At 43.2% G+C, this 26,793-nt stretch overlaps 1 protein-coding gene across 10 annotated transcripts in view; it reads right to left on the bottom strand.

Annotated features, from left to right (window-relative positions):
- TANC1 (tetratricopeptide repeat, ankyrin repeat and coiled-coil containing 1) overlaps window positions 1–26,793 on the bottom strand; it is a 270,909-nt gene that overhangs the window by 73,160 nt on the left and 170,956 nt on the right. For 4 of the 10 annotated variants that reach the window (XM_053596909.1, XM_053596908.1, XM_053596904.1 and 1 more), the window contains 3 exons: window positions 23,981–24,085; window positions 10,663–10,793; window positions 9,428–9,614 (listed from right to left, as the gene is read on the bottom strand). In XM_053596909.1, coding sequence (XP_053452884.1) covers window positions 9,428–9,614; window positions 10,663–10,793; window positions 23,981–24,085 — 423 coding nt within the window. Of the gene's footprint in view, window positions 1–2,263; window positions 2,313–6,050; window positions 7,468–9,427; window positions 9,615–10,662; window positions 10,794–23,980; window positions 24,086–24,710; window positions 24,742–26,793 lie in introns of those variants that run through there. The other 6 variants (XM_053596910.1, XM_053596905.1, XM_053596907.1 and 3 more) reach the window with 4 other exon arrangements.

The following is a 26,793-nucleotide window of genomic DNA, read 5'->3' as shown; positions in this document are numbered from 1 at the left end:
ATATTTTTAAAACATCCTTTACTCGCACAGTGTTCAACATGGAAAAGTTCTTCTAAGTTTATATGGCTAAAAAATAGTTTGCAGCTTCTAAAGTCTGCTTAGTTAGTTAGAAAGCCATCCACTCAGTCATCCAATGTTTTGCTATGTAAGGTTCTTAAATAAGATCGTATGCTTTCTTATCCTTCCCGACTTTTTTAGACCTTCTCTTCAAGTTTTGAAGGTTCTACGTTAAATGTACACTTAAAACACAATCAACAACAAAAAAATCAGTGTAGGTCCGGGACCCTAAACTAGTTTGGTGGGATCCAAATCAAGTTATCAGTTTAAAAGAACCTTAAGAAGAGAGGTTGGAGGCAGGTGGACGGCTTGAGTTCAGGAGTTCAAGACCAGCCTGAGTAAGAATGAGACCCGTCTTAAAAAATAGCCAGGTGTTGTGGTGGGCACCTTCAGTCCCAGCTACTCGGGAGGCTGAGGCAAGAGAATCACTTGAGTCCAAGAGTTTAAGGTTGCTGTGAGCTGTGATACCACAGCACTTTAATGAGGGCAATAAATTGAGACTTTGTCTCAGAAAAAAAAAAAAAAGAAAGATAAACTGCTTACATTATTAGTCCAGAAATGTTTAGGAGCTAAGGACTAATGACAACAAACATATGCCACACAGAGCAACAGGGAAGACAAGAGGGAGAAACGTGGGGAATGGGGGGCAAACCCTGGCTTCCCCCTCTGTGGACCCAGGAGGAGGAGGTATGTCTCAGGTACACTTTTGTAGCATTTACAAACATCACCTTGTCTCTTTGACTGTGTTTCTCTCTTTCTACTAGCTACTATGAAACGTATGGGTAAAATGTTCTGTCTACTTAGAAGGCAAAGGAATAAAATGTTATGAATCTGACTCCACCTTTATTCGTATTCCTATTCTTTTCCCCGCCTCACCCCTTTGCAAAAAAAAGAAAAGAAAGAAAAAATCTAGGTGTACTAAATGTCTATTAGTGAGCATTTCTAATTCACTGGGGAGGAATTAAATGATCATTCTTAGGAAATAATAATAGAGGCCACAATGAATATCATATGTGCTGGGCTCTGTTGTAAGCCTGTCCTGTGTGCCTCCATTCAGTGAATCCTCATAACAGCCTACGGATAGCAGAGCCCAGAATGTACTCCAGAAAAGTGCTCCATACTGTTCTGATCATGCCACACTATTAACCGAAAATTTGGGGCACACATACCAAATATGTGTATTTCTACATTATGTACATATGTTATCCTAGTTTGTTATAAAACACACAAAAATACATATTTTGAAATGAGGAGTAAAACCTCAGAAATTTAAATTTTCTTAAAGCACTCCATAGATTATCTGATACAGTCCTTATTTTCAAAATGAGCGCTCTATAAAAAGAGCCATTTGTCCTTCCATGGATTGTAAACTCATAGACACAGGGGTACGTTTTCCTCCCTATACAGTTTAAGAAAATTAAGTAGTGCTTTAAGGCCAGGCATGGTCACTCACACCTGTAACTCTGGGAGGCTGAGGGGGGTAGATCGCTTGAGCTAGGAGTTCAAGACCAGCCTGGGCAAAAACGAGACCCCCATCTCTACTAAAAAAGACAAATTAGCGAGGCGTGTAGGCACCTTCAGTCCCACCTACCTGGGAGGCTGAGGCAAGAGGATCCCTTGAACCCAGGAGTTTGAGGTTATTGTGAGCTATGACACCACGAACTCTAGTCTAGGCAGAAAAGACTCTGTCTCAAAATAAATAAAGTAGTACTTAAAAAAAATTTGTTTTTAACCTCCACATTCAGTTTAATCTTCGACCGAAAGAATTTAAAACACTAGACCAATGAATTAAAGATCAAACAAAATAAAGGTTGCTTATAAAAGCAAGAGTAGGGAAGAGAAGTGAATAAAAAAGGGAAATCCAACTACCGGAGAAACTGCCTTGAAACTGACTAACAACTTTAGAAAACTAGATTTCACTATGGCAAAGGAACTCTGAAATCATGAAAAGATCACCAAGGCAAGTCAGGGCAGCAATGCAAAGAATTCTCTAGTCCTCTTGCCTTCACAGGAGATTGTGCCCCTCTCCTGTGCACTCATACCTAGTTCAGACTGTCAGACCATTATTCTGGATTTCCCTGAGTGACAAAGGGAAAGACTGCATGGATAAGACCAGCCTGGCATAAGCTTTTCTGCCAGAAATGCCAGACTACACTTCTCTCCCCACCTGCAAACTACCCACACACAGAACAGGGTCCCGGCTTACCTGCAAACATAGCTCTTAACCTCTCCCTGCCCATTAAGGAGAGGATCCGGGAAAGGCACTCAAGCTACCTCTCCTGGAATGACAGACCAAGATCCCAGGTGGGGTGCCCTCGTAAGCATTGCCTCTGGGGGACTTCCTGGCTTCTCCTTCTACACCCACCCCAGGACAACAGCTTGACACTTCTGGCCAGCCCTGTCCGATGTGCCACACCCCCTGCTCCCCTTCTGGCCTTGCCCTGGGAGCCCTGTGTGTTGGGCTGTGACAGCCAGATCTCTCTACTGAATCTTCAGCACAGTGCTCACCTGAATTGCGCAAGGTATACTCTGCTAGGACACGCAGCAAGGCCAGGGACCTGAGCCCTGCCTTCCCAGTCACACTCCCAGGGCTTTGGATTGTGGAAACACCTAGAGGAATAGCTGGGGGTGGGGCAGTGCAGGAGGGGAGAATGGGACCCACCTTCCTGAGCCACACTGCCCAACTCAGTCTCCCACAGCTGAGAATGGTCTCCAGAGAAAAACTGGAGGATTTAAACGCCAAATTTTCCAGCAAAAGCACACACTGCATGGTGTTTTGGCAAAGTTTGCATGACCTGTATGCCAAAGGCAGAGACACTGGAGCTTTTAATGCAAACCAGTGATGCCATGGAATTCCAGACTTTGGGAAAGAGTTCAAGGCACTACCAGTGGTTGGCATCATTATGCACCTACAGTGTACACCTGCCATCAGAGGCGTTAATTGTTACCGTATTTCAAACTCTTTTCAACGACCAACAACTTGCTTAGACACCCCGCAGGACAGCAGACCATCTTAGTCCCCTGGGTGGACAGGTTTTTTTTTTGTTTGTTTGTTTTTTGACAGAGTCTCACTATGCCACCCTTGGTAGAGTGCCGTGGCATCATAGCTCACAGCAACCTCAAACTCCTGGGATTAAGCAATTCTCTTGCCTCAGCCTCCTTAGTAGCTGGGACTAAAGGTGCCTGCCCCAACGCCCGGCTAAGTGGACAGGTTTTGACAACAGATTCTGTGCCTTATCTTTATGCTTCCAGTGCTCAAGAGGCTTGCTCCTCGTACACAGTAGGTGCCAAAAAATACTTGCTATATTAACAGAACACCCTGAAGAATCCAAATCGTCTAAATAAAAGTACAACAAATCAGCAAAGGATTTCTTTTCCACATTTAAGTATATTTTACTGAATCATATATGTAAAGAAAAAAATTTCCTCCTTCACCCGAGAGATAAAAAAAGCTTCTATAATTAAGGATGATTTTTTAAATTGCAGGCAATGTAGCAAAATGAATATTAACCCAGATCTGAAACACTCTAAATAGTTATTACCCAATCAATTTCAAAGCATTTCAATTTAGCCAGCAAGGGAGTACAGGTGGCAATAAGGCAGCATTATCATAAAATCAGAAGGGCAGGATTTCCAACAAGTCAAAAATGAAAATAAAGTACCATTAATTCATCCTTCTGTGTCTCTGCATCTGATCATCTCCCTGGTGACACAAACTCCAGGAAATAAAAGGTCTGAAGCTACCCTTGGAGTCACTTTGATTTTACAAGCCTAGCAGGAGGTAAGAGAGAGTCTAGGGAAGATAAAAGTCAGCACGCAATAATTTTCTTAATGTCCTAAGCAACTGGGAAGAAAAATAAATATTATCAAACTCCAGCAAGCACAGGGAAGTTACTAACCAACTGTCCTACTATTTTACTGACAGCCACTTTTGCAGAAATGTTTCCACAAAGGTATTCTCCTGTCTAAATTTATACCTGCCTGCCTGCTTCAAACTGAACAGAAGAAAACACAGGCAAGCCCAAGGAAAGAAAAAGGGAAGGTGGCAGGAAGGGCCGGAATTGTGAGCACTTAATCATCCTGAAAGCTCCCCAGCTTGGTGGAATGTGGTGGCTCACGCCTGCCAGCTCAGGGGTGGGGAGCTGAGCAGGCAGACAGCACACTTGCTCTGGGGTGGGAGACGCTCAGAGTCCTGGAGAGGTGGCTGCTGTCCACGTGGTGCCCCTCTCCCTTCCTTCTTGGAGCTGTCCTAGTACTTCTCAAAGAGGAGGCAGATGGGAGACACCACAAGGATACTCTGGAGACTAGAACTCTCAGCAGGTGAAAGCAGAGAGCAGAAAGGAATGGACGGATGACTGCCTTAACAGCTCTCCTCAGCCAGAATGCTTCCAATCGCTCCCTGTAAGTCCTTCTTGGCGCAGCTGTCGTTAATGGATAGGAAGGATTTTCTTTTTAATCTTGATGGGAAAGTTGGGTTTTATTTCTTTTCCTCATACCATCACCAGCCTTTCCTTCTAAATGCAGATATTTATCATGATCTGAATATAAACAAAATATTTAACTCAAAAAGCACCTTGTTTGCTTATTTATTTAGAGACAGGGTCTCTTGCTCTGTCACCCAGGCTAGAGTGCAGGGGCATGATCATAACTCACAGCAACCTTAAGTTCCTGGGCTCAAGTGATCCTCCTGCTTCAGTCACCAAAAAAAGGTGAGACCACAGGCATGCACACTACACTTGGCTAATATTTCTATTTTTTTTTAGAAACGGTATTATTCAAGCTGGTCTCAAATTCCTGGACTCAAGAAATCCTCCTGCTTCAGCCTCCCAATGTGATACGATTATAGGTGTGAGCCACTGCACCCAGCCTAAAAAGTACTTTAAAACCAACTATTTGAGTGATACTTAAAAAAAAAAAACTGGATTGGTTTTCATACATTACAATGAATACATATATTTCTTTTTTTCTAAACTGGTATTAATACAGTTTATAATTTTCATTTGTAACAGCTGGAAGTAAGCTTATATTCAAAGGACTGTTACTAAGAAAAAATATTTTCTCAGACATGGAGGAAACACCTTTAAAAGTATACTTCTTTATGAAGTTTTTCTTTTCAAAGCAAGCAACTGAAAGCTATTTTATGGTGATTGGGTACAGCTGGGTTTCACATTTAGCAGATTTTCACATTGAAAATTTAAAAATCAGACAGTAACTTCTAGGTAATACCAATGATTTTATTACGTAAAGGGAAAGGAACTTTACTTAAAAAAAATAAAAAGGACATTAATAGGCAATTCAGTTAATCCCATCCAGCTTAGACAGCATTTCTACATGACAGAATCATTCATTATACTTCTAAAGACATTTTTGTCAGAAGAACATGGACCTCCTGAAATAGGATAAAGTGGGACTGCCCTCAGGGTAACATAATACAGTTGAAAGGGGAGGGGGGGCACTGAGAGAAATAGAATAAATTCTTCTAGTGGTCACCAGTTTGCCCTTTCTCCTCCTGAGCAGTGGAAACAGAACATAAGCAGGGCATTCTGTTCCACCCTGAGCAGGCTGCCCGGGCATGTGAGAACAGGAGCTTCCTGTCCCTGTATCTGCTGAAGAAAAATATTTAGATTAAATATAATCAACATGACAGAAATCAGCTTAAATAGTAAGGAGAGGCTCGGAGATTATAAAGGCTGGGTTAGCACTATTTGAAATTTCCCCAAATGCCCTGAATAAACTGTGCTAATGCTGTGCGTGGACCCTTGGATTGAGCCTCTCTATACCACAGCAGCTGTGTGCGTTTCCTACTGGCCCATCCCCAAAGCCTTTGCCATTCCAACCCCAGCACTACTGGTTGACAAACCTTAAACTACTTAAAGGGAAAGCCTCTCCCCTGCTTTCTCCAGGCTCTATGCAATACGGGAAAAGGATCCTCTCCAGCCTCTTTGACAAGCTGCTGCCATGTCTTCCAACAGCAGGAAGCCAAGTGATCTTACCTTCATCTCTGCTCGCTAGGTCACGGTGTTCTCCAATACTTTATGAAACATTTAAGATGTTCAACAGCTGCTGTTCCCAGGCTACACCTTATAAAACCAGGCATGCTCTTCAGATGGAAAAAGGCACACCCCTCAGCCCAGCACTCACAGACCCATAACTGAGTCATAGATACCTGCTCTGTTAAGAGGCGACAGAACCTGCACACCCTGTACTGACTTAGGAGGAAGCTCTCCCCCCTCGGGCCCCACCATTCCTGCCTCTTCAAAGACCTGTGGCTAGTGTCTGCCAGCAGAGGAAATTCTTGCTTCTTTTCCTTCTCCTCCCTACCACACCTCCAGTGTGTCCCTTGGCAAGAGGTAATTCTGCAGGTCACGGAAGGATAGAGAACAGAGAAATGTCACCAGCACAGTGCTTCCCTCTCACCCCACCTACAGTCCTCGCGCCCCACCACAGACTAGCCAAGCAGCGGAAAGCACGGTCTCCAGAGCTGGGGCTTTTCATAACAGACGGACTTCCCAGCCACTTCCTAATTCCTGCTACTTTCATCTCCGTTGTCGCCACTTTCCAAGTTCAGCTGAGTTAAGGGGACATGTTGGCTTGAGCTGAGGAACAAAGGGCAGCCTTAAAGTACTACTATGCCATCAAGGTAGAACTTAAAACACAGATATTAGAAGGTCTGACAAAGCCAACATGAAATGATCCTGCATAGCTTCTTTATAAATGGTATGTTCCCTTCTGCAGTGCAACTCGATAGAAACAATAATTCTCCTTAATTTCTCATCCCTAACACTGTGCTAGGAACCCAGGAGATAGTTGGAATAATAAGACCTCTCTCGACGTGGAGACAAAATTAACCTGAAGGAAAATATTGAGGCACCCAGGCAATAAATAACAAAGGGACCAATCAGTCTGGGGATGGGTGAGACACTATTAGATCAAGTATTAATTAAGAGCCTCCTGAAACCCATCTTTCATTGACAATACCAAAAACCAAACCAGTACCTCTTCTTTCCTCTGTTTAGATACTTTTACTTATTTATTTGAGACAGAGTTTTACTTTGCCATCCTCGGTAGAGTGCCGTAGTGTCATAGCTCACAGCAACCTCAAACTCTTGGGCTAAAGCAATTCTCCTGCCTCAGCCTCCTGAGTCGCTGGGACCACAGGCACCAGCCACAATGCTCAGCTCTTTTTAGAGATGGGAGTGGGGTCTCACTCTTGCTCAGGCTGGTCTCGAACCTGTGAGCTCAGGCAATCCACTCTCCTCAGCCTTCCAGAGTGCTAGGATTACAGGCATGAGCCACCGTGCCCAGCCCTAGAATACATTTAAAATCACAGCATGGTGTCTCAATGAGCAAGAGAGAAGAGAAATAAATGAAGGGTGGTTCTCTGTTACTGACAGTTTCTGTCAAAACAAAAAACTGATTTGATTATAATCAGAAGCATATAATGCCAGTGGTCACAACATACAATAAAAAGAAGGCACGCGGCCCGCCCCACCAGGGTAGCACTGGCCATATACTTGAAGGAAGATAAATTCTCTGGGAGCAATGAAATTTCAGAAGAGCTAAGAATGCTGTGAAGAAAGTGATCTGGCTTTCTCATAATTAATACCAAAGATCTATCAATGGTGGATAGCTCAGAAAGAAACTGGGAATGAGAATAGAAGTAACGCTGGAAAAACTTAGGCCAGACTAAACAGCAGCTGTGGAAGCAGGTAAGACGAGAATGGGGAATTAGCAGAATAAGCTCACTGGAAGGTCTTCAAGCCAAGTATAAAGAATTTAAATTTGTTACACAAAACTCTGCCCACCATTTGTATGCTCTGCTCAAAATAAGCTAAGCCACAAAGACAGAAAGTAGATTACTGGCTGACCAGGGTTGGGGAGCTTGGGGCTGGTGGGTAAAGGCAGAGGGAATACAGAGGGACAGCTAATAAGCAGAGGGTCTTTTGGGGGTAATGAAAATGGTCTAAAATCAGATATGGTGATGGCCACACAACTTTGAATAGAATACTGTGATATGTGAATTTTATCTTAAGAAAGCAATTAGAGAAAAATAAAAAAAAAAATCCACTAGAGATTCTGATCCAAGTGAAAACTGAGGCAAGAAATGGCCTTCTTTAAGCTGAAGGGCCCTTCTCAAAGCTAAAGTGAGGCCTGCGCCAGAGAGCCCACAACCCATTCCCAGGAATCTCAGGCTTTCCAGTGGCAATCTTCAAAGTACAAACTGGATAAACTTGCAACTTGGTTTTTCAAATTACACTTAAAAGAAATTGCAGGTGGCTAAAGAAAATAAGGAGCTCAAATGCCATTCATTCCACTTGATTACATATTAATGCGGAAGTGGCATGCAGTCCATAATAAAACATAAAACATCCCTCAAAGACATGTGCACAACTCAGCAAAAAGGAAGGAGCTGAATTGTTCAGAAGAGCTCCACTGTGAAATTGCAATAATCTTAATGTGGAGGATGGCCTGAACAATCTCCTCCAGGGTCCACTGTCCCTTATCTGAAAGGCGCCAAGCTGGCGACCTGAGACACAGATGCCCGAGCTTACCTGCAGAAACATGAATGCAGTCTGTGTGGGGGATGTACAAGTAAGCTCTCTTAAATTCTCTGGATGATTCTAATACATACCTGGAAAACTACTAAATTCATGAAAAAATTCCTAATTTTCTGGAGAAGGAAAGAAATGTGCAAAAACAGCCAAACATTGCCGCTTGAGTTACCTAGCAAACCTGCCTAAGAGTCAGGACTAAGAACCCTTGTCCTCTGGCCCTTGGTTAAAGATAACTACACTGATTATGGAGGGGTGTGTGGGGGGGGAGGGCGGGGTTGGAAGGACATCTTTAGAAAACTGTAGCCTCAACAGTGGTCAGATGCCCTTATAAGAAATCTTAGAGAATACATGCACCTGAATTGCTGTCAGGGAAGTTAAGTGACCTTGATATTAGACTGGGCAGACCTCCTAACATGCAGAGATTTCATTGCCCTGCTACATGCCCCCGTGGGTCCTGATGCCCAACAAACGTAATTGACTGATGAGCAAGGAATGAGTATTTTTGTAACTTCATAGACCAGATCTGATCTGGAAAAATTAAAAAAAAAATTTTTTTTTTAACTAAAGGAGACAAGTGCTATAAACATTAAGGAATGTAAAAGCTGATGCTTCATTCTCTCAGCTACACATGGAGCCAGTGCTGTCTGCAAAGAACCTTTTTTTTCTTTCTTCTTTTTTTTTTTTTTTTTTTTTGTTACAAAGAGCAGGCCCCGGCAGATTGACCTTCACAGCTAAAACCCTCATAGGAAGTGCCTGGTGAGCGCTCCGGTTGACGTGCATTGAGCCATTACATTACCAAGCCGTGTGCTTCTTACCTATAATTCCACTGTCCTTGCTTTCCAGGGTGGAACTAGGGCTGCTAACAGTCTCACAGGGACTTTTGTTGGCTGCCGTCTTGCTGACACAGCTATTCAAGGTTGAACAGGGGCTATCGGTGCTAGGAGATGCCGTGCTGCTTGTTAGTGTGGAGCAGGGGCTGATGCCTTGGCTCAGAGCTGTGCACTGCAAGGTGAACGGAAGGGGTTAGCAAGGCTCACACAGGAGTCTCCTGATGATAAAACAATAAAACTTAAAATAGAAAATGGGAGACAGAAGACAGTTTTAAAATCTAGGGAGGTATGTATGCATAGACATAGATATATACATAATATGATCTTCCAAATTTTAAGAAATATCTTTGTCTTCTTTTCCTCCTTCGTGATCTTTTTAATTAAAAGGGCAGTCTTAGCCACAATTTAGTGAGAATGTACATTTGCAAAACGGAAATGGCAAACAGGCAGAGACTTCCTCTCATTTAAAGTCTGCAGAAGATAAATGAGTTATTTGACCTCTGTACGGAAAACCTGGGAACTCTGTTTTTGTAATGTTTCATGAGCCCCATGACCTGATTCAGTTCCTAAAGATTTATGGGCTCTGCAATGAGGAAAAGGAGACTGGTGACCACTGCAGCCTCAATCAGCACAGGAGGACACTCTCTCTAGCAGAGCCCTTCCCAGGGGGAAGAAGCTCCAGCCCCTTATTGCTATGCAAGCACACACATCTGGCAGAGGGGGACAGTACTCTCTTGGTAGCTGAATCATTTGATCTCATCTTATTTTGTCCCTGCCTCATCTCCTATAAATCTTTTCCTCACCCCACTGACCCTCCAAAATATCAACAGCTAAAAAGGCACAGGAAAGCATATACCAAAGCAGCCAGATGAAAAGAATGGTGCTATAAAAATAAAGTACTAGTATCGTTATGAAGGAATTCTTTTAGCCCCTTTAATTCATTCAGTCAGTCACTGTTCTCCAGGTGGTGACTAGAAGGTTAATGTAGACATTTTCTTAAAGTTCTGCTATAAGAAAAAAAGCCGTGAGGAGGTGGCTTTTCCCCACCTCCCCACTGCCAAAACCCAGAATCAAATCATTAAAATATATTTCAATACACAATAGCCCAGAACTCATTTGACCAAACAATGACTTCCCCATTCAAGGAGGGGGAGAAGATGGTTATCACTTCATTCGTCCTCTGAGCAGGTATGAAATGCAGTGTCTTCCTCAGGCATTACCATGGTTTCATTTTTATCTTCAATGGTTATGTGTGTGCTGCTTGGGATCCCTTCTCCCAGTAAAAATCCCAGCCTTGTCAACAGTTCTTGAGCTGCCGGCGAACAGCTCGGTTCATTATTGGTCTTTGCTTCTGGAACAAAGAAAGACAACAATGAAGACGCCCCTCTGGGGGATTTCAGTTTCGCATCTGGATGAGTTCACACTACAGCTGCCTGTCTGGGGCTTTTGTGTATTTTTAAAAAACGCACAAAGTTTGACAAAGCGGCCTGTCCTCTAGCAATACATTCTAATTAAAAGGCTGTCATAGGTTAAGAAAACAGTAAAAGAGAAACTTCAAGTCCAAAGGATAAATATTCGACCTGAACCAGAAAAGCCTGGTGTTGTTATATGATAGCAATTCCTATTTCCACATCATGTGAAAAACAGGTACTTGTATCCTTTATCTTACTCTCAAAGAGCACACGCTGGCCAGTGCCCACAGGTGGCTGAGATGAAGTAAAACCCAAGTGGCATAGTGACCGAGACCCAGGTTACAAACAGAAGGGTCAAACTGAGATCCAAGCCCTTGTTAAACAAGATAGGGGCATGACAATGTTGGTGAAAAACTTGCTGTGCATATCCCACATCAGTGAAAGTCAAAATCTGGATGTCAGTTCGGTGCTTGTCACTCAGTGGACACACACCAGAGCTGGTGGGTTCGAATCCAGCCCAGGCCTGCCAAACAACAATGACAACTACAACCAAAATATAGGTGGCATCCATCAGGGGGGTAAAAAAATGCACAAAGCCAAGAACAATATGTAGCAGGTAATATAGTTACTCAAAATTTGGCTCTTTTCTTGTTGATTGTCTAGGTACCTGGACTCATACATACATGAACCTATTTGGCCCTGATGTGGAAATCTGCAAATAATAGGTAACCGTCTTAGAAAAACAAAAGAAGAAAAGAACAACACAGTGATGTTACCTTTGAGATACAAGATCACTAACAAAGTTCAATGCTAACTATGTCTTTTATAAAGAACCACAGAAATCAAAATAAGCAGTTTTCGAGAAAACCATCTGTACTGTCCTCACTTACATATCAGATTTGCTAAGCCACATGCCAAGGATGGCAGCTATAGGGAGACTAGGCTGCCTTTATCTTCAAGAGAGGAAAAACACTCTACCCCGCTTACTCTCAAAAACTCCCAGTGTTTGGGATGGGAAGAATGGTTTGCCAGCTTGGATGTTTTTTTTCAGTGCACTCTTGAAAACTGTAGGGGCAAGGTAACCAAAGCCCGACTGTTCTGAGTTAAAAAAGCCTGGGTGATCCTGGATCATGTGAGTTAAACTCACAGTAGAAAGGGGGAGTGGCCAACTTGGTGAAGGGAGCCAGCCAGGGTGGGTCAACCACACACCACAGCCGCTCCACAAGAAGGTCCCTCCCCACCTCAAACCACATTTTGATTCTCAAGGTAGATAGGCATTTGGGACAGGAGGGTGGGAAGCAAACCAAACCCACACAACCAAGGCACGCCCAGGGCTGAGCGGCTCAGAGGCCTCCCTCCAGCCCTGCCCCCTCAGCCCCAGGGGCAGGCAGGGCAGCTAAGTTATCAGAGGTGGCAGCTGGGCTAGAGGGGCGGAGACAGGACGCAGATACAGTCGGGAAGGGGAAGAAGTGGGTGAGGGGTGGATCTCGGCAGTTTCCTTGTGCCACACGCCCCTTTCCTTTTGAAACAATCTCCATAGTGCTGCCCAACTGTGACTGTGCCCCAGAACATCCCGCTTCTGGTTCAACCTGAAACACTCTGGGCAAAGAGCCAGCAGCCACTCCCCGACGGCAGCTACTGGGGAGGCAGCAGGAGGAGGCTGCACAGTCTCAGCCCCACAACATTCGCCCTTTAGTCGGCCTCTCACTTGGGCTAGAAGACTCAGGATCCCATGGAGGTTCCCCGGGCAGCAGGGAGATGACAACAACCCCCAGCAGAGGCACCGCCACCCCTGCACTCTGTCTGCAGACAGGTATCCCAGTTCTTAAGGTTTTCGTTAAAAAAATAAAACCCCCAAAACAGGTAGTCATCCAGATCTCTCTCTTCAGAAAGTTGGGAAGCAGCACTGATTTCAAGTTCAATGGCCAAGTGAAAAAGAGACACCCAAATTCATTAACTGTTCTCTTAACTATTCAACCTGGATGTTGCTATGACTAAAGTTCTGAATCCCTGCTGGGTTTGGGGTGAGTGACAAAAGTTCTTTAGTTTCTGCACCATGAAGCCACTGCAATTTTATTTCTTCTGAAGGCTTCCCCAGCTGTCTTTTTGTTATTATTCTCTCTTCTAAGGTGTCATCCTAATGACCTTCCCCTTAAAAGGTCCCCTTCAGTCTGAATTCCTTAATCCACATCGAGCTGTCTGAATCTCTCCCTCCCTAATGCTCACAGCCTTCTGACACTGAACTTTCATTCTGGCAGAAGGACTCCTGGGTGAAGCGTGACAGGGCCGTCCTAGGACAGACTTAAGTTGCTCGTGAACTCACGTTGCTACACTGTGAGATGGAAATGCATGTCCACTTCTATAGTCCTTCACCAGATATTGAGATCTGAACATCCAGATGATTTTTCTTTAAGCTATCACTCTAAAATGATCTCCAAATCAAATTCTAATGGGCTACTCTGAATAGTCTATTTTCATTCATGTAATTAATATTAGATCATGTATCAGTAATTGGCATACCTTACTCAATACCAATGAGATAAGGGCTGGAGAGAAAAAAGACCTCGTTTCTTAACAATACTTTACATTTCACAGAGTTAAACATCCAAAGAATTTATGATGGCGATATTTGGAGTTGGGAGAATAATCGGCCTCATACTCTGTAGGCATCCATTAGGTAAGTGAAGAGTGACATTCCTCCCAGTAACATTTTCAGGGAACCCTCAATATCACACCATTGGGCCAGGTTAACCAACCACACGAGGAAAGGCAAAAGGGAGTTACTGCCTCACTTCCTGCCTGCCTCTCTTCAGAGGTTCACACTCTGTGAGGCATCGACAGAGGACAGTCCACAAATGGACCAGTTCCCAGAACCCGTCAGCGTTCTTTGTAACCATCATTCCCTCCTGTCTGGAAAGAAAGGATGTGCTCCATGCTAAACCGCACCTTCTCGTGAGTGAAGTGGCCGTAGCCACTTCCCACAGGTTTCAAGGCTTCAAACCAATAATGTGTCAGAAACACTTTATCAACCACAAGATGCTAGAAAGTGGGCCGTTTACTATCTCTACTATCTCAACACCAAGAGCCCACACTAACTATTATTTTCTGGGGTCAAATGTCTTTATATTTTCCTACCTAAAAATAAATCTATTTATATTTTTTCCATCTCGTATAGCTTTTTCTGAACTCACTATTCCCAAACAACAAATTGCCTCCCTTTTTTGATTAACAAACTGTCCCAAGTGGGTCTTGCTTTCACTTTCCATCCAATCACTCCCTCTTCTTAAAGCCGGACTGTTTGTTAGAACCCTGAGGGTCCCTGGAGATCACCACCAAGAGGAACTCCTCCTTCACTCTGGCCTTCCTCAGACTCTACAGCAGGGGTTCTCAACCTGTGGTCGTGACCCCTTAACAATGAAAATACATCGCAGCATTAGGAAGGGTGAGAACCACTGCTCTACAGCACGCTGGGGTGTGAACAAGGTTTAGCAATTCACTGGTATGTGACCTTGAACAATGGACCTAATACCAAATTCCCAAGATAGAGCTTGGTGGTCAAGTTTGTTAGTAAGACAGGACCCTGGTGTGAGGTTAATCCTCTTCCCTGCCTCTATCCATCCAGGACCTGCCTCTTGCTCAGGCTCTGACCTTCCTTGACCTCTATTTACAAGCAATTTCTCTGTTTCTTTCTGCTGCTCCTTCTCCTTGGCCATCACCATTCTTTCCTCCTCAGATTTCCAAAAACGGTGTTTAAAAAGGAACATCAATCTCCAAATCTGCTCTGTTTCTGTCACTGATGTTTCTAGTCTGCAGTGCTAAACACAGTCATCATGTATGTCGTCATTACACATTTCATCTCATTCACCCCATGCTGAAACTGTCCCCTGATTTACCATTTCTTCTTTCAAAATGCCTCCTGGATTAGACCTTTTCTCTTTAGTCATTCCGCCACTCTGTTCAAAGCCCTCATTCCCTCAGTTCTAGACAACGTTCAGATTTTGGATCAATTTTTCTCATTGCTATTTTTATTTTCTCCCTCTTGTCTTTTTCCTTCCTCTAAACCAATAGGTTCTCGAACTTTTTTGTTTTAGGATTTACTCCTAAAAATTATTAATGACTCCAAAAAGCTTTGGCTTTTGAGGGTTTTATCTGTTGATATTTATCATACTTGAAATTAAAACTGAAATTTCTAAATATATGTTAATTCATTTTATATTTAATTTTAACCTTTTTTGATACAGGGTCTTACTATATTGCCCAGGCTAATCTTGGGATCCTGGAATCCTCCTGTCTCAGCCTCTTGAGTACCTAAGTGTATGGGTATTCACCACCGTGCCTGGCGATCTTTTGTTTTAAAGTAATAAAACTTACATGTTAATAATTAACATTTTAATGAAAAAACTGTACTTTCAATTTAAAAAATTAGTTAAGAAGAAAGGAATTGTTTCATTTGTACAAATCTTTGATGTTCAACTTAATAGATGACAGTTGGATTTTTCTGTTTCTGGATTCAATCAGATGGAATAGGTTCTTTCGGGGGTTTTTGTTTGTTTGTTTTTTTCTAAGAGATACAGTAGAGTGCCATGGCATCGCAGTTCATAGAAACTTCCAACTCCTCGGCTTAGGTGATTCTCTTGCCTCAGCCTCCCGAGTAGCTGGGACTAAAGGGGCCGACCACAACGGCCGGCTTTTTTTTCAATCATAGCTGTATACATTAATGCAATCATAGGGTACAATGTGCTGGTTTTATATGCCATTTGAAATACTTTCATCAAACTGGTTAACATAGCCTTCATGGCATTTTCTTAGCCAGTTATGTTTGTTGTTGTTGCAGTTTGGCCAGGGTCGGGTTCAAACCCGCCACCCTTGGTATACGGGGCTGGTGCTCTACCCACTTAGCCAGAGGCGCCACCCAGGAATAGGATCTTTTGGTTAAAGCACATAAAGAATGGCAGCTGCAGATGGATATGTATTACAAAGTAAGTTCTCATGTTGACTCAATGTGTATCAATGAATTTTTAGTACTGGTTCAGTAAGACCCAGCACTCTGTTTCTTTCACTTCAGATAGATCTTTTATCCATGCAAGATTTTGAAACATTGGCTAGGCGCTTATGGCTCAAGTGGCTAAGGCGCCAGCCATGTACACCTGAGCTGGCGGGTTTGAATCCAGCCTGGGCCCGCCAAACAACAACGACAGCTGCAATCAAAAAATAGCCGGGCGTTGTGGCTGGTGCCTGCAGTCCCAGCTACTTGGGAGGCGGAGGCAGGAGACTCGCTTGAGCCCAGGAGTTGGGGGTTGCTGTGAGCTGTGACGCCACAGCACTCTACCCAGGGTGACAGCTTGAGGTTCTGTCTCAAAAAAAATAAGACTTTGAAACATTATGTAGTACAGTGTTGGGTCCCTACCTTTATTGGCAGCAGGAACCAGTTTCACAGAAGACCATTATTTCCATGGACCAGGGACAGGAGGGGGTTGTTGTTTCAAGATGTTTCAAGCGTGTTACATCTCCACCTAGATCATCAGGCATCGGATCCCTTGCATACACAGTTTACAGTAGGGTTCACACTCCTATGACTAACACTGCTGCTGATCTGACAGGTGGCAGACCTCAGAAGATGATGCAAGCAATAGGGAGCAGCTGTAAACACAGACGAAGCTTCACTTGGGCCCCTCACCTCCTGCTATGCCAGTCCAGTTCCCACCAGGCCACAGTCCTACCCTGGTCCTCAGCCCAGGGGTTGGGGACTGCAAATACAGTGGGCTGACAGCAGATACAGTGGGCAAACTGTAGATGTATTGGATTATTTGGAAAATACTGGGTTTGCAGATCTTGCAAATGTTGACAGATTTTATTACAAAATCAAAATATCACTTACACAGATCTCAGTTGAAAAGTCAAGGGAAATCATTAAGCTCAATGTGACAGATGCAAATTTCCCTACAACCTAATTTTCATTTGAAAGGTCAAATTTTATCATTGGCAACTAATTCTATCAGCATTTCTTAAAAAACTGGAGTGACAAGCTAATTTCACTCTTTTTCGAGAAAATGTGTGCCAATTCCCAATTCTGAATAACCATGGTTTGTCAGTTCTTTCAAATAAAAATGATGTTGCATTTTAAAAGTGGGTAGTCTACCCTGCAATTCAACAATCATACAAGTGCTTCGCCTTGAGACAACCATCATACTTCACAGGAAGCAAAAGTGTCTCAGGAAGACTTCCCAGTTCATCACACAGACTATTAAAAAGATAGTTTTTTTAACCCGTATATTTAATAGCATTGTTTTTAGTGCTTTGTCAAGGACATTCTTCAGTGCATTATTGTGATGTAAGCATATAGCCGTGAAGAAGACCACAGTGACTAACATAGCTCATGCCTCTGCCTTGATGCCTAGAACTAAGTAGCAGGAGTTTTATTAACTGCTTCTGCACCATCAGTGCAAATGTCAACATCAAAGGAAATGGAAATACCCTCTTAGCACTATTATAAAAAGAGTTTTGACCTCACAAACCTGTGAGAGGGTCTTGGGGACACTCATGCTTTGAGTACCTCTACATTAAACCTATAATTATATTAAATTTTCCTTTTTCTTAAAAATAAATAAAACTCCCAGCCACACACACACCTCACTCTCACAAATGGTCTCTCATCTTCCCTTATCTGCTCAATTTTTAGAGTCTATGGGGTCCATTCTTACCAATTTGATTTCAATATCACACACCCGTAACTTCAATTCGTGCACCTTCACAGCTCTCCTGCAACAGTCTTGTTAGGCAGACTGATTTTTTTTTTCCTTTTCTTTCTTTATAGCACACTTCCTCTTTGGACTTTCCTGTAGATTTATGACCTTACAAACACTATCCTGCAAGGGACAAAGTGGTAACCGTCTGAGACACACCCAGTTGTGTTTACCAGGATGCTGTGTCTTGTGAGTCTTTTCTACTGCCCTCTTACTAGTGCTCCTCCTACCTTAATCACGGCTCATAAATGAACAATGAAAGCTTCTCAGTCCTCTTTTTTCAGTGACCTTTTGCCGGGTCTAACTCACCTAGTCTCATCATATTACCTCTAAGCAAACAGCTGCCCAATTTACATTGGTGCTCTTTCTTAAGATCTAGTTTGATTTTCCAACTGGGGGTCAGATACTTCTGCATAGATGTTCCACCAGTACTTCAAAGTCATCATGCCTGAAACGGAAACCAAAACGAATGGTTCCTTTTCCTCTGGTGGTCTCTTAATGTAGTCTCAAAGACTTGAGGTTGTCATTGTTGTTTCATATGGCCCAGGTCCTTGTCATTCCTCAAGAATCTTCCCGTTCATCACCTCTTCTTTCCAGACCCTGGTGTCATTTGAGAATTTATTTTCTTGCTTAATTGCTTCCATCATTTTCTAATCATTCCCCCCGATTCTAGTCTCTTTCCCACCTACTCCATTCTACTCTGTTGCCAGGTGCTATGGTCTGAATGTTTGTTTCCCTCAGCCCCAAATTCAAATGTTGAAATCTCACCACTGCCTCCCCACATCCCAGGTGATGGTATTAGGAGGTGATTAGGTCATGAGAGCACCACCCTCAAGAATGGGATTAATGCTCTTAAAAGAGAGAGTTTGTGTGTCCCTTCCACCATGTGAGGTTACAGAGAAAAGACAGCTGTCTACAAACCAGGAAGCAGGCCCTCAACAGACCCCCAGTCTTCAGGTTCCTTCATCTTGGACTTCCCATGCTCCAGAACTGTGAGAAATAAATTTCTGCTGTCTATAAGCCACCTAGATTACTGTAGTTTTTGTGACAAAGGTCAAACTGACTATGATACCTGGTAACTCTTATGCCACAGATCCAATTAAGCCTTCCCTATGCTCAGAATCTCTCCCTCCTAAACTTCCAGTCCACCACACAGCTGGGATTAGTCAACATTACTTCTTCCCTCAAATCATAGTCACTCTGTATGAAAGTCTTTAATTCCCTGCCAAACTCTAAGGCTCTTGAACAGAGGACCTATGCTTGATAACCATCTCAAACAGCATCCAGGATAGCATGCAGAGTGAGTGGACACTTTACCTCTAGGAGTCTTTTTTTTTTTTTTTTTTTTTTTTTTTGTAGAGACAGAGTCTCACTGTACCGCCCTCGGGTAGAGTGCCGTGGCGTCGCACGGCTCACAGCAACCTCTAACTCTTGGGCTTAGGTGATTCTCTTGCCTCAGCCTCCCAAGCAGCTGGGACTACAGGCGCCTGCCACAATGCCTGGCTATTTTTTTGTTGCAGTTTGGCCGGGGCTGGGTTTGAACCCACCACCCTCGGCATATGGGGCCGGAGCCCTATTCACTGAGCCACAGGCACTGCCCTGGGAGTCTCTTTTTTTTTTTTTTTTGAGACAGGGTCTCACTTTGTCACCCTTGGTAGAGTGTCAGGGCATCACAGCCCACAGCAACCTCAAACTCTTGGGCACAAGTGATCCTCTTGCCTCAGCCTCCCAAGGAGCTAGGACTACAGGTACCTGCCACAACGCCCAGCTATTTTTCTTTTTTTTTTATATATATATATATATTTTTTTTGTAGAGACAGAGTTTCACTTTATGGCCCTCAGTAGAGTGCTGTGGCATCACACAGCTCACAGCAACCTCCAACTCCTGGGCTTAGGCGATTCTCCTGCCTCAGCCTCCCGAGTAGCTGGGACCACAGGCGCCCACCACAACGCCCAGCTACTTTTTGGTTGCAGTTTGGCCGGGACCGGGTATGAACCCGCCACCCTCGGTATATGGGGCCGGCGCCCTGCTCACTGAGCCACAGGCGCCGCCCTATTTTTCTTTTTTAAGAGACAGGATCTCACTCTTTTCAGGCTGGTCTCAAACTCCTGAGCTAAAGCAATCCATACATCTCAGCCTCCAAGAGTGCTAGGATTATAGGCGTGAGCCACTGTGCCAGGCAAGGAGTCTCTCTTCTATGTACCCATAACATCTGTACCTTTATCCAGCCTCATTCAACTGCAGGTTGAATAGTGCATCACCATACTAAGAAGCTGAAGATTTAACATAAAGCAAGATCAGGACTATCTCTTAGGAAAGAAAGTGAAATGCAACTGGAAGAAATGTGTAGTTTTTATTTCTGAACCTAGGCGAAGGGTAGACAGGAGCCATTATTCTTCATACCTCTTCTCCTCATCTGTGTGAATGACTGAAATAGTAATCAAAACCATAACATGTTAAATGCTTAAATAGGGATCTAAAAAAGACCTCCTCCCAATAAGATACTTTTGCATTTAATTATTCTGTTGTTTCGTGTGTGTTAGTTTTACTTGCTGACCAAACTGCCAGGAAAAAAGGGTCGTCATATTTTGAGACTGATCTTCAAAATGCAATGACTCATGAAACCAAAACCTTTCTCACGCCTCCCAGAGCTTGCTCAAGTAACTAATGATATATTAAAGCAAACCTAAGTAGGTTATGGTGTCTCTAATGTAAAGAAATAAAGTTGTGAATCTTATTATAATGTAATGATCCTCTCTAATTTATCTGGAATTTTTTTCCCCTTAAGGGAGAGATACTGTTTAGTGGGTAAATGACACTTCCCCCTAAACAATACACTGGGTTAGCAATAGGAAGCTTGATTATTTCTTTATTTATTATTCACTTATTTATTTTTTGCAAAGGAAAAGGGGAGGAAGAAGAGGGGGGCAGAAGCAAATTTAAAAAGAACCTATTCTATATGACACACAGCTTCTGAGAACATTTGACAGGAAAAAGAGGGATTATATTTTGTTTGAGGACCCTATTAAGTCTTTCTTTTATTGTCAGAGTAGAAAATTCTGTTTCAAAACCATTTTTAAATACTGAAGAAGATAGAATGTCTGTTCTTAAAGATGTTTCCAGGTAAATGCAAACTTTTAACAGGTTCTTTGTTTACAAAAAATGTTCATCTTGTCCATATCATCGACTATTTCCAGACAGCTAACACGCAAGTTATACATAGTTGCCTGTAAGATAATTTAAAAAAAAATTTTTTTTTTTTTTTTTTAGAGACAGAGTCTCACTTTGTCACCCTCAGTAGAGTGCTATACAGTCACAGCTCACAGCAACCTCCAGCTCTTGGGCTTAGGCAATTCTCTCACCTCAGCCTCCCAAGTAGCTGGGACTACAGGCGCCCACCACAATGCCAGGCTATTGTTTGTTGTTGTTGTTGTTGTTGCAGTTTGGCTGGGGCAGGGTTCAAACCTGCCACCCTCAGTATATGGGGCGGGCACTCCACTCACTGAGCCACAGGCGGCGCCCAAGGTAATTTAAAAATTTTAAATGCTCTTTTTTACTTTGATTTAAATTTCAAACAGAGAGTTAAGAATTGAGAACTGACAGAGCACTGGGCATGGTGGCTCACATCTGTATCTAGCACTTTGGGAGGTTGAGGAGGGAGGATCACTTGAAGCCAGGATTTGAGACCAGCCTCAGCGACAAAACCAAACCCTACCTCTACAAAAAGTAAAAAAAAAAAAAAAATTAGCTAGGCATGGTGGCACACCTGTAGTCTCTGCTACTCAGCAGGCTGAGGCAGGCGGACCGCTTGAGCCTGGGAGTTTCAGGCTGCAGTGAGTTATGATGATACCACTGTACGATAGCCTGAGTGACAAAACAAGACCCTGTCAAAAAAAAAATGATGGAGCTGCAAGTGTGGCAGTGCAGTCTGGGAAGAGGATTTCAAACATTTAGGAATAGCTTGGTATTTCACAAGTCTACGTGAAATTTCAAAAGCATTTCACAAGGAGCTCTCTTCAATAGAGGCTGTTAGTCTGGGGAATATCGCCACGCTGTCATTGACAGCACCCAGAAAGTGTCTTAGTGACAAACAAGAATGCCCAAAGGAAGTACAGAAAGCAGAAGACCCAATTTTAAAGTAAATCATAATTGATGATGCTGATATTAAATGTGAGAAGTGAGGGTTTGTCCACCCTGCATCTTTACATGCCTGGGTTGATTCTCAAACTAAATTAGTTTTAGTTAGCTCTACATTTTCCTTTAGGTTCAATGACCTAGACATAAAATTCATACTTTGTTACATCGCAGACTTCATTAACCCCAATGAAATTTCAAGGATTCCATGGGGATTACAAAACACCCTTTACTAATTGCCAAGTTCAGCTGTGTTAGGCACACACCTCCTCATCAACCAAGAGAAAGGTAACTCTTCCGGGGCTTCGGCCAACATCACTGGCTACCTTCACGTGTGACCATGCACCCACAAACATGAACTACACCCCCTTTCCAAACACCAAAAAAAGGTGAAAATGTACCCTATTTCTCAATTTTAGGTAAAGACAGCAACCTCTGGTTCTATATTTGCAGCCCACAGATGAAATCATTTTGGTCCCGTGGAGAACGTGGATGCTGAATCAGAGAACTCAGGTCTCAGGAGGGAGCCCAACGGACCTTGAGGCTGCTCCTGCAACTACCAACTGCTGTACTCCAATTTAACCTGGCTCATAGCCAAGCATAAGAACGGTTCCTTTTGCCAAGAAAGGTGGTCAATTCTGCCTTGGACAAGGGAGGAAGACTTCATAATGGAAACTACTCATAACCTCCCTTCTTTGTCCAATAAAACTCCAAATTTCTTCCCTACTCCCATACCAGGAATCCTAAACCTTACACACAACCGCAACAATACTCCCAGCCAGGGAGGAAGAGGCTACGCAACGGAGTCTTGGGCCAGCCCAAATCCCAGGGGCAGAACCCACTAGGACTACAGAGATGTTGGTGAGGGGAGGCTTAATCTGAAATGGGCACATAGCTTGGTAAATCTGATTACGGATACTGGCTACAGAGACACAGATATTTCTTATCTTTTTACAAACAGACCCCCTGAACAAGTGAATTCATAGCAGATGGCTGTCCCTAGCAGACACCACCATGGATTCAACACCTTCACCACATACCTGGAGTCCTGCCTGAGCACATATCCTCAGCAAGACTCTTATCTAAACCACACAACTGGGGGGTCTGGACAGAGAGGACATGGGTGGAATTTCTCATGCCTCTTGCCCACCCAGGGTGCCCAGTGCTGGCTCTGTCTCCCTCTCCCCCACGCCAAACTCCTCTTCTCGGAAAATGAAATTTCTTCTCCTTTTTAGCTTTTGCCAGTCCTTCCTCTCAGCTCATTTTTAGCTGTACTTTTACCACCACTCCACTCCATTTTCCTCCCATATCCTACTTACTACCCCTCTCTGCTATACATCCCTCGAAACATAACACACACAGTGGTGAGAACCACAGGGGTGTGTCCCCCTCGGGCAGAGAAGGGTGCTGGGTATGCCAAAGTAATAATACGGATGAGTTTTTTTTCCCCCTAAGTACTCTTTGAGCATTACTAAACTTGTGTCTACATTGTGGCAAAATAAGCTTCTTTACACAGAGCAAGAGTCCTAATCCCATGTTTCTGCAGAAAAATAGGATGCAAATTCAAAGGACATAGATCTGTGAGTTTGGAACAACTCAGAAAGGAACAAACAAGTAAATACTTGAACTGATCTTTGAAAGTAACTATTAAGACATCCATTAAATGCTATAAATCTGTAATATCTGTTATACACTCCAGATATAAAATACATACACACGAAAAATGTCTTCATGAAACGTTTCAATCAATTTGGACTTTTTTTGCCTCTACATCATCTTCTAAAAAACTTCAGATGTAAAACAAAAAGAAGCTTTCAAAAGTTAGTAAATGCTTTTAAGAAGGCTAGTTATCATCCAGTTAAAGTTTCAGCTTCTCACCCAAAGCCTATTGTTAAGTATTCTAAATTGGTAGAGTATGAAAAACAAAATGAAATCTTGGAAGCAGCTGACTGGCTGGCTTTTCATATCCCCTCAAGTTCCACTAGATTAGAATTCAGAGGAAGTAAGATTCAACCCTTAAATAGTGTATATGCACCCACTCAAGTATTCCTACCCTGTGTACATAATTTCAAGAATTTACATTAGCTAAACAGATCTCTATAACTATGGGGGGGGGGGGGAACCCTTCTATATACAATCAGTCCAGCGAAAGTACTACTGCAAGGGACACTCAACCTTCACTCAGAGATGGAGAGTGTCATTATATAAAATGGTTGGGGGGGGGGAATCACTGAAAACATATTCTTACCATTCTCATTGGGCTCTGTTGGCTTGGACACTTCTCTGAACGGAATTATAACCACATCTCCAGGCACTCTGGGGCTTTCCACATACTTGGGCTTCCTGACAGGACCTGTAGTGGGAAAGATCTGAGTGTGGCTAATTTTTTCCAGATGCAAACAAAGCTTCAGAATGTACAGTGGGTGTCCTTACCAGAACCCAAATATGTCTAAAGGAAGAGCCAGCCCCTTTCCCTCCCTTGAAAACACACACACACATATTTCAGTACAGACACGGGAATGTCCTGTCTGGGCTGCCAAAGCTCAGATTTGAGAATGTAAACTCTGACAAAAACAAAAGCTGCTTTTTTGCTGTGAAGTCCCGACAGCTGTCTTTGTTGTATGTCAAGTAGGTGATTTTGACATGTTCAGACTTGGGTGGTTTGTGGTGAAGAGTTTTTTATATAACTTTCCTCTAACTGGGACAAAGATGATTTGGTTGCTGATATGCCCAAAGTCGGGAGACACGGAGTACAAACAGCAGCCTGTAATATCAACACACCCTGAGCAGCTCTGGAAGGCAGGCATCTTATCTGGCTGGTGACGCATGGTAACGCACAGAAGACAGCCGCTTTCTTGGCAGCTGTCACAGCCACTTTCAAAAAGGCACAGCAGCCAGTCCAGCATGCAATTCAGACACAAGAGAGACTGATCATCTGATCTCCCCACCTCCTCCTCAAGCCCCCTCTGTAACCCCACCTTGTCGGAAATCCGCAATTCTTAGTGAGACTGAGTGAAATCCTCACACATTGCTGCAGGAAATGTACAACAGTCCAGCCACTCTGGAAAACAGTTTGGCCACTGCTCAAAAGGTTAAACACAGACTTACCACATGGCCCAGCATTTCTACTCCTGTCTGCAAACATATGTTCACACAGTCACTCAGCTTGTACACACATGTGCATAGTAGCATCATTTGCAATAGTCAAAGGTCTATCAACTGATGACAACAAAATGTGTGTCCACACTATGGAATATTATTGGGCAACAAAAAAGAATTCCCCACCAAAGCATGCCACAACAAGGATGAAACTGCACAACACTATGCTGAGCAAAAGAAGCCAGTCACAGAGACCACACTCGATATGGTTCTGTTCACGTGCCACGTCCGGAACAGGCAAGTCAGCAACAGAAAGTATGAATGGTTGCCAGGGGCTGGGTGCTATGCAGGCTTGTGGGGTGATAGCTAAGGGACACAGGACTTATTTTGGGGGGTGATAAAATGTTCTAAATTGTTGTGTAACTGTAAATATATTAAAAACCACTTTACTATATGCTTTAAATGGATAAATTCAGTGGTATGTGAATTATACCTATATAAAGCCACTTTTTTTCTTGAGACAACGTCTTACTTTGTCACCCTCAGTAGAGTGCTGTAGAATCATAGCTCACAGCAACCTCAAACTCTTGAGCTCAAGTGATCCTCCTGCCTCTGCCTCCCAAATAGCTGGGACCACAGGCACCCGCCACAACTTCTGGCTATTTTTAAAGACAGGGTTTCACGGTGGCTCAGGCTGGTCTCAAACCTGTGAGCTCAGGCAATCCACCTGCATCTGCCTCCTGGAGTGCTAGGATTACAGGCGTGAGCTGCCCTGCTCGGCCTCATAGAGCCACTTTTAAAACAAAGTGCCCCCTGTGTCTGTTCTTTTCAAGCATCATGTTACATTCTGGTGCAGAATCACCCACTTGACTAATTTTCCTTAGTCACCTGAGACTTAAAGTAGCTTTTTTTTTCTTCCAAGTTTTCTTATTATTTCAAAATATTATGGGGATACAAATGTTTTAGGTTACACAGATTGCTTGTTACGCTTGAGTCAGGATTATAAGTATGCCTATCAGCCGGTAGTGTTCACTGTTCCCATTAGGTTGAGTTTTGCCCTTTGGCTCCTCTTCCCTCCCCCTACTTCATTTCCACCGAGTTTTATTCCCTCGTGCACATGTACGCTCATTGGTTAGGTCCAATTTCACAGCAAGTACATGTGCAGTTTGTTTTTCCATTCTGTAGAGTAGGCGTCCTCAAACTTTTTAAAGAGGGGGCCAGTTCACTGTCCCTCAGACCGTTGGAGGGCTGGACTATAGTTTAAAAAAAAAAAAAAAAAAACTATGAACAAATTCCTATGCACACTGCACAGATCTTATTTTGAAGTAAAAAAACAAAACGGGAACAAATACAATCGCACCGCCTCATGTGGCCCACGGGCCGCAGTTTGAGGACACCTGCATATTTCACTTAGAATAATGATTTCCAGTTCTATCCAAATGGTTGCAAAAGGCCTTAATTTATCCTTCTTAATGGCTGAGTGGTATTCTATACTACACATACACCACATTTTGTTAATCCTCTCGTGAACCGATGGGCACCTCGCTTGATTCCACATCTTTGCAATTGTGAATGGTGCTGCAATAAACATTGAAATGCAGGTGTCTTTTTGACAAAATGACTTCTTTTTCTTTGAGTGAATACCCACTAGTGGGATCGCTGGATCGAATGGTAGGTTTACTTTTAGTGGAGGAATCTCCATTCTGTTTTCCACAGAAGTTGTACTAATTTGCAGTCCCACCAAAAGCATAAGCATTTCCTTTCTCTCTGCATCCACATCAGCACCTATTGTTTTGGGACTTTTTAATCAAAGCCATTCTAACTGGGGTAAGGTGATATTTCATTGTGTTAAAGTGACAGACACAGGAAACATTTTACATCAGTAAGAGAAGGGGCGGTGGAAAGAGCACCAGACAGGAGTCTACAACTCTTCCCTGTGCTCAGCCTCAAGCCCTCACCATC

This window comes from Nycticebus coucang, chromosome 7 (genome assembly GCF_027406575.1).
Source record: "Nycticebus coucang isolate mNycCou1 chromosome 7, mNycCou1.pri, whole genome shotgun sequence".
Taxonomy (NCBI): domain Eukaryota; kingdom Metazoa; phylum Chordata; class Mammalia; order Primates; family Lorisidae; genus Nycticebus; species Nycticebus coucang.
Note: the sequence above shows the minus strand (reverse complement) of the source record. Positions and strands in the feature narration are given on the sequence as shown.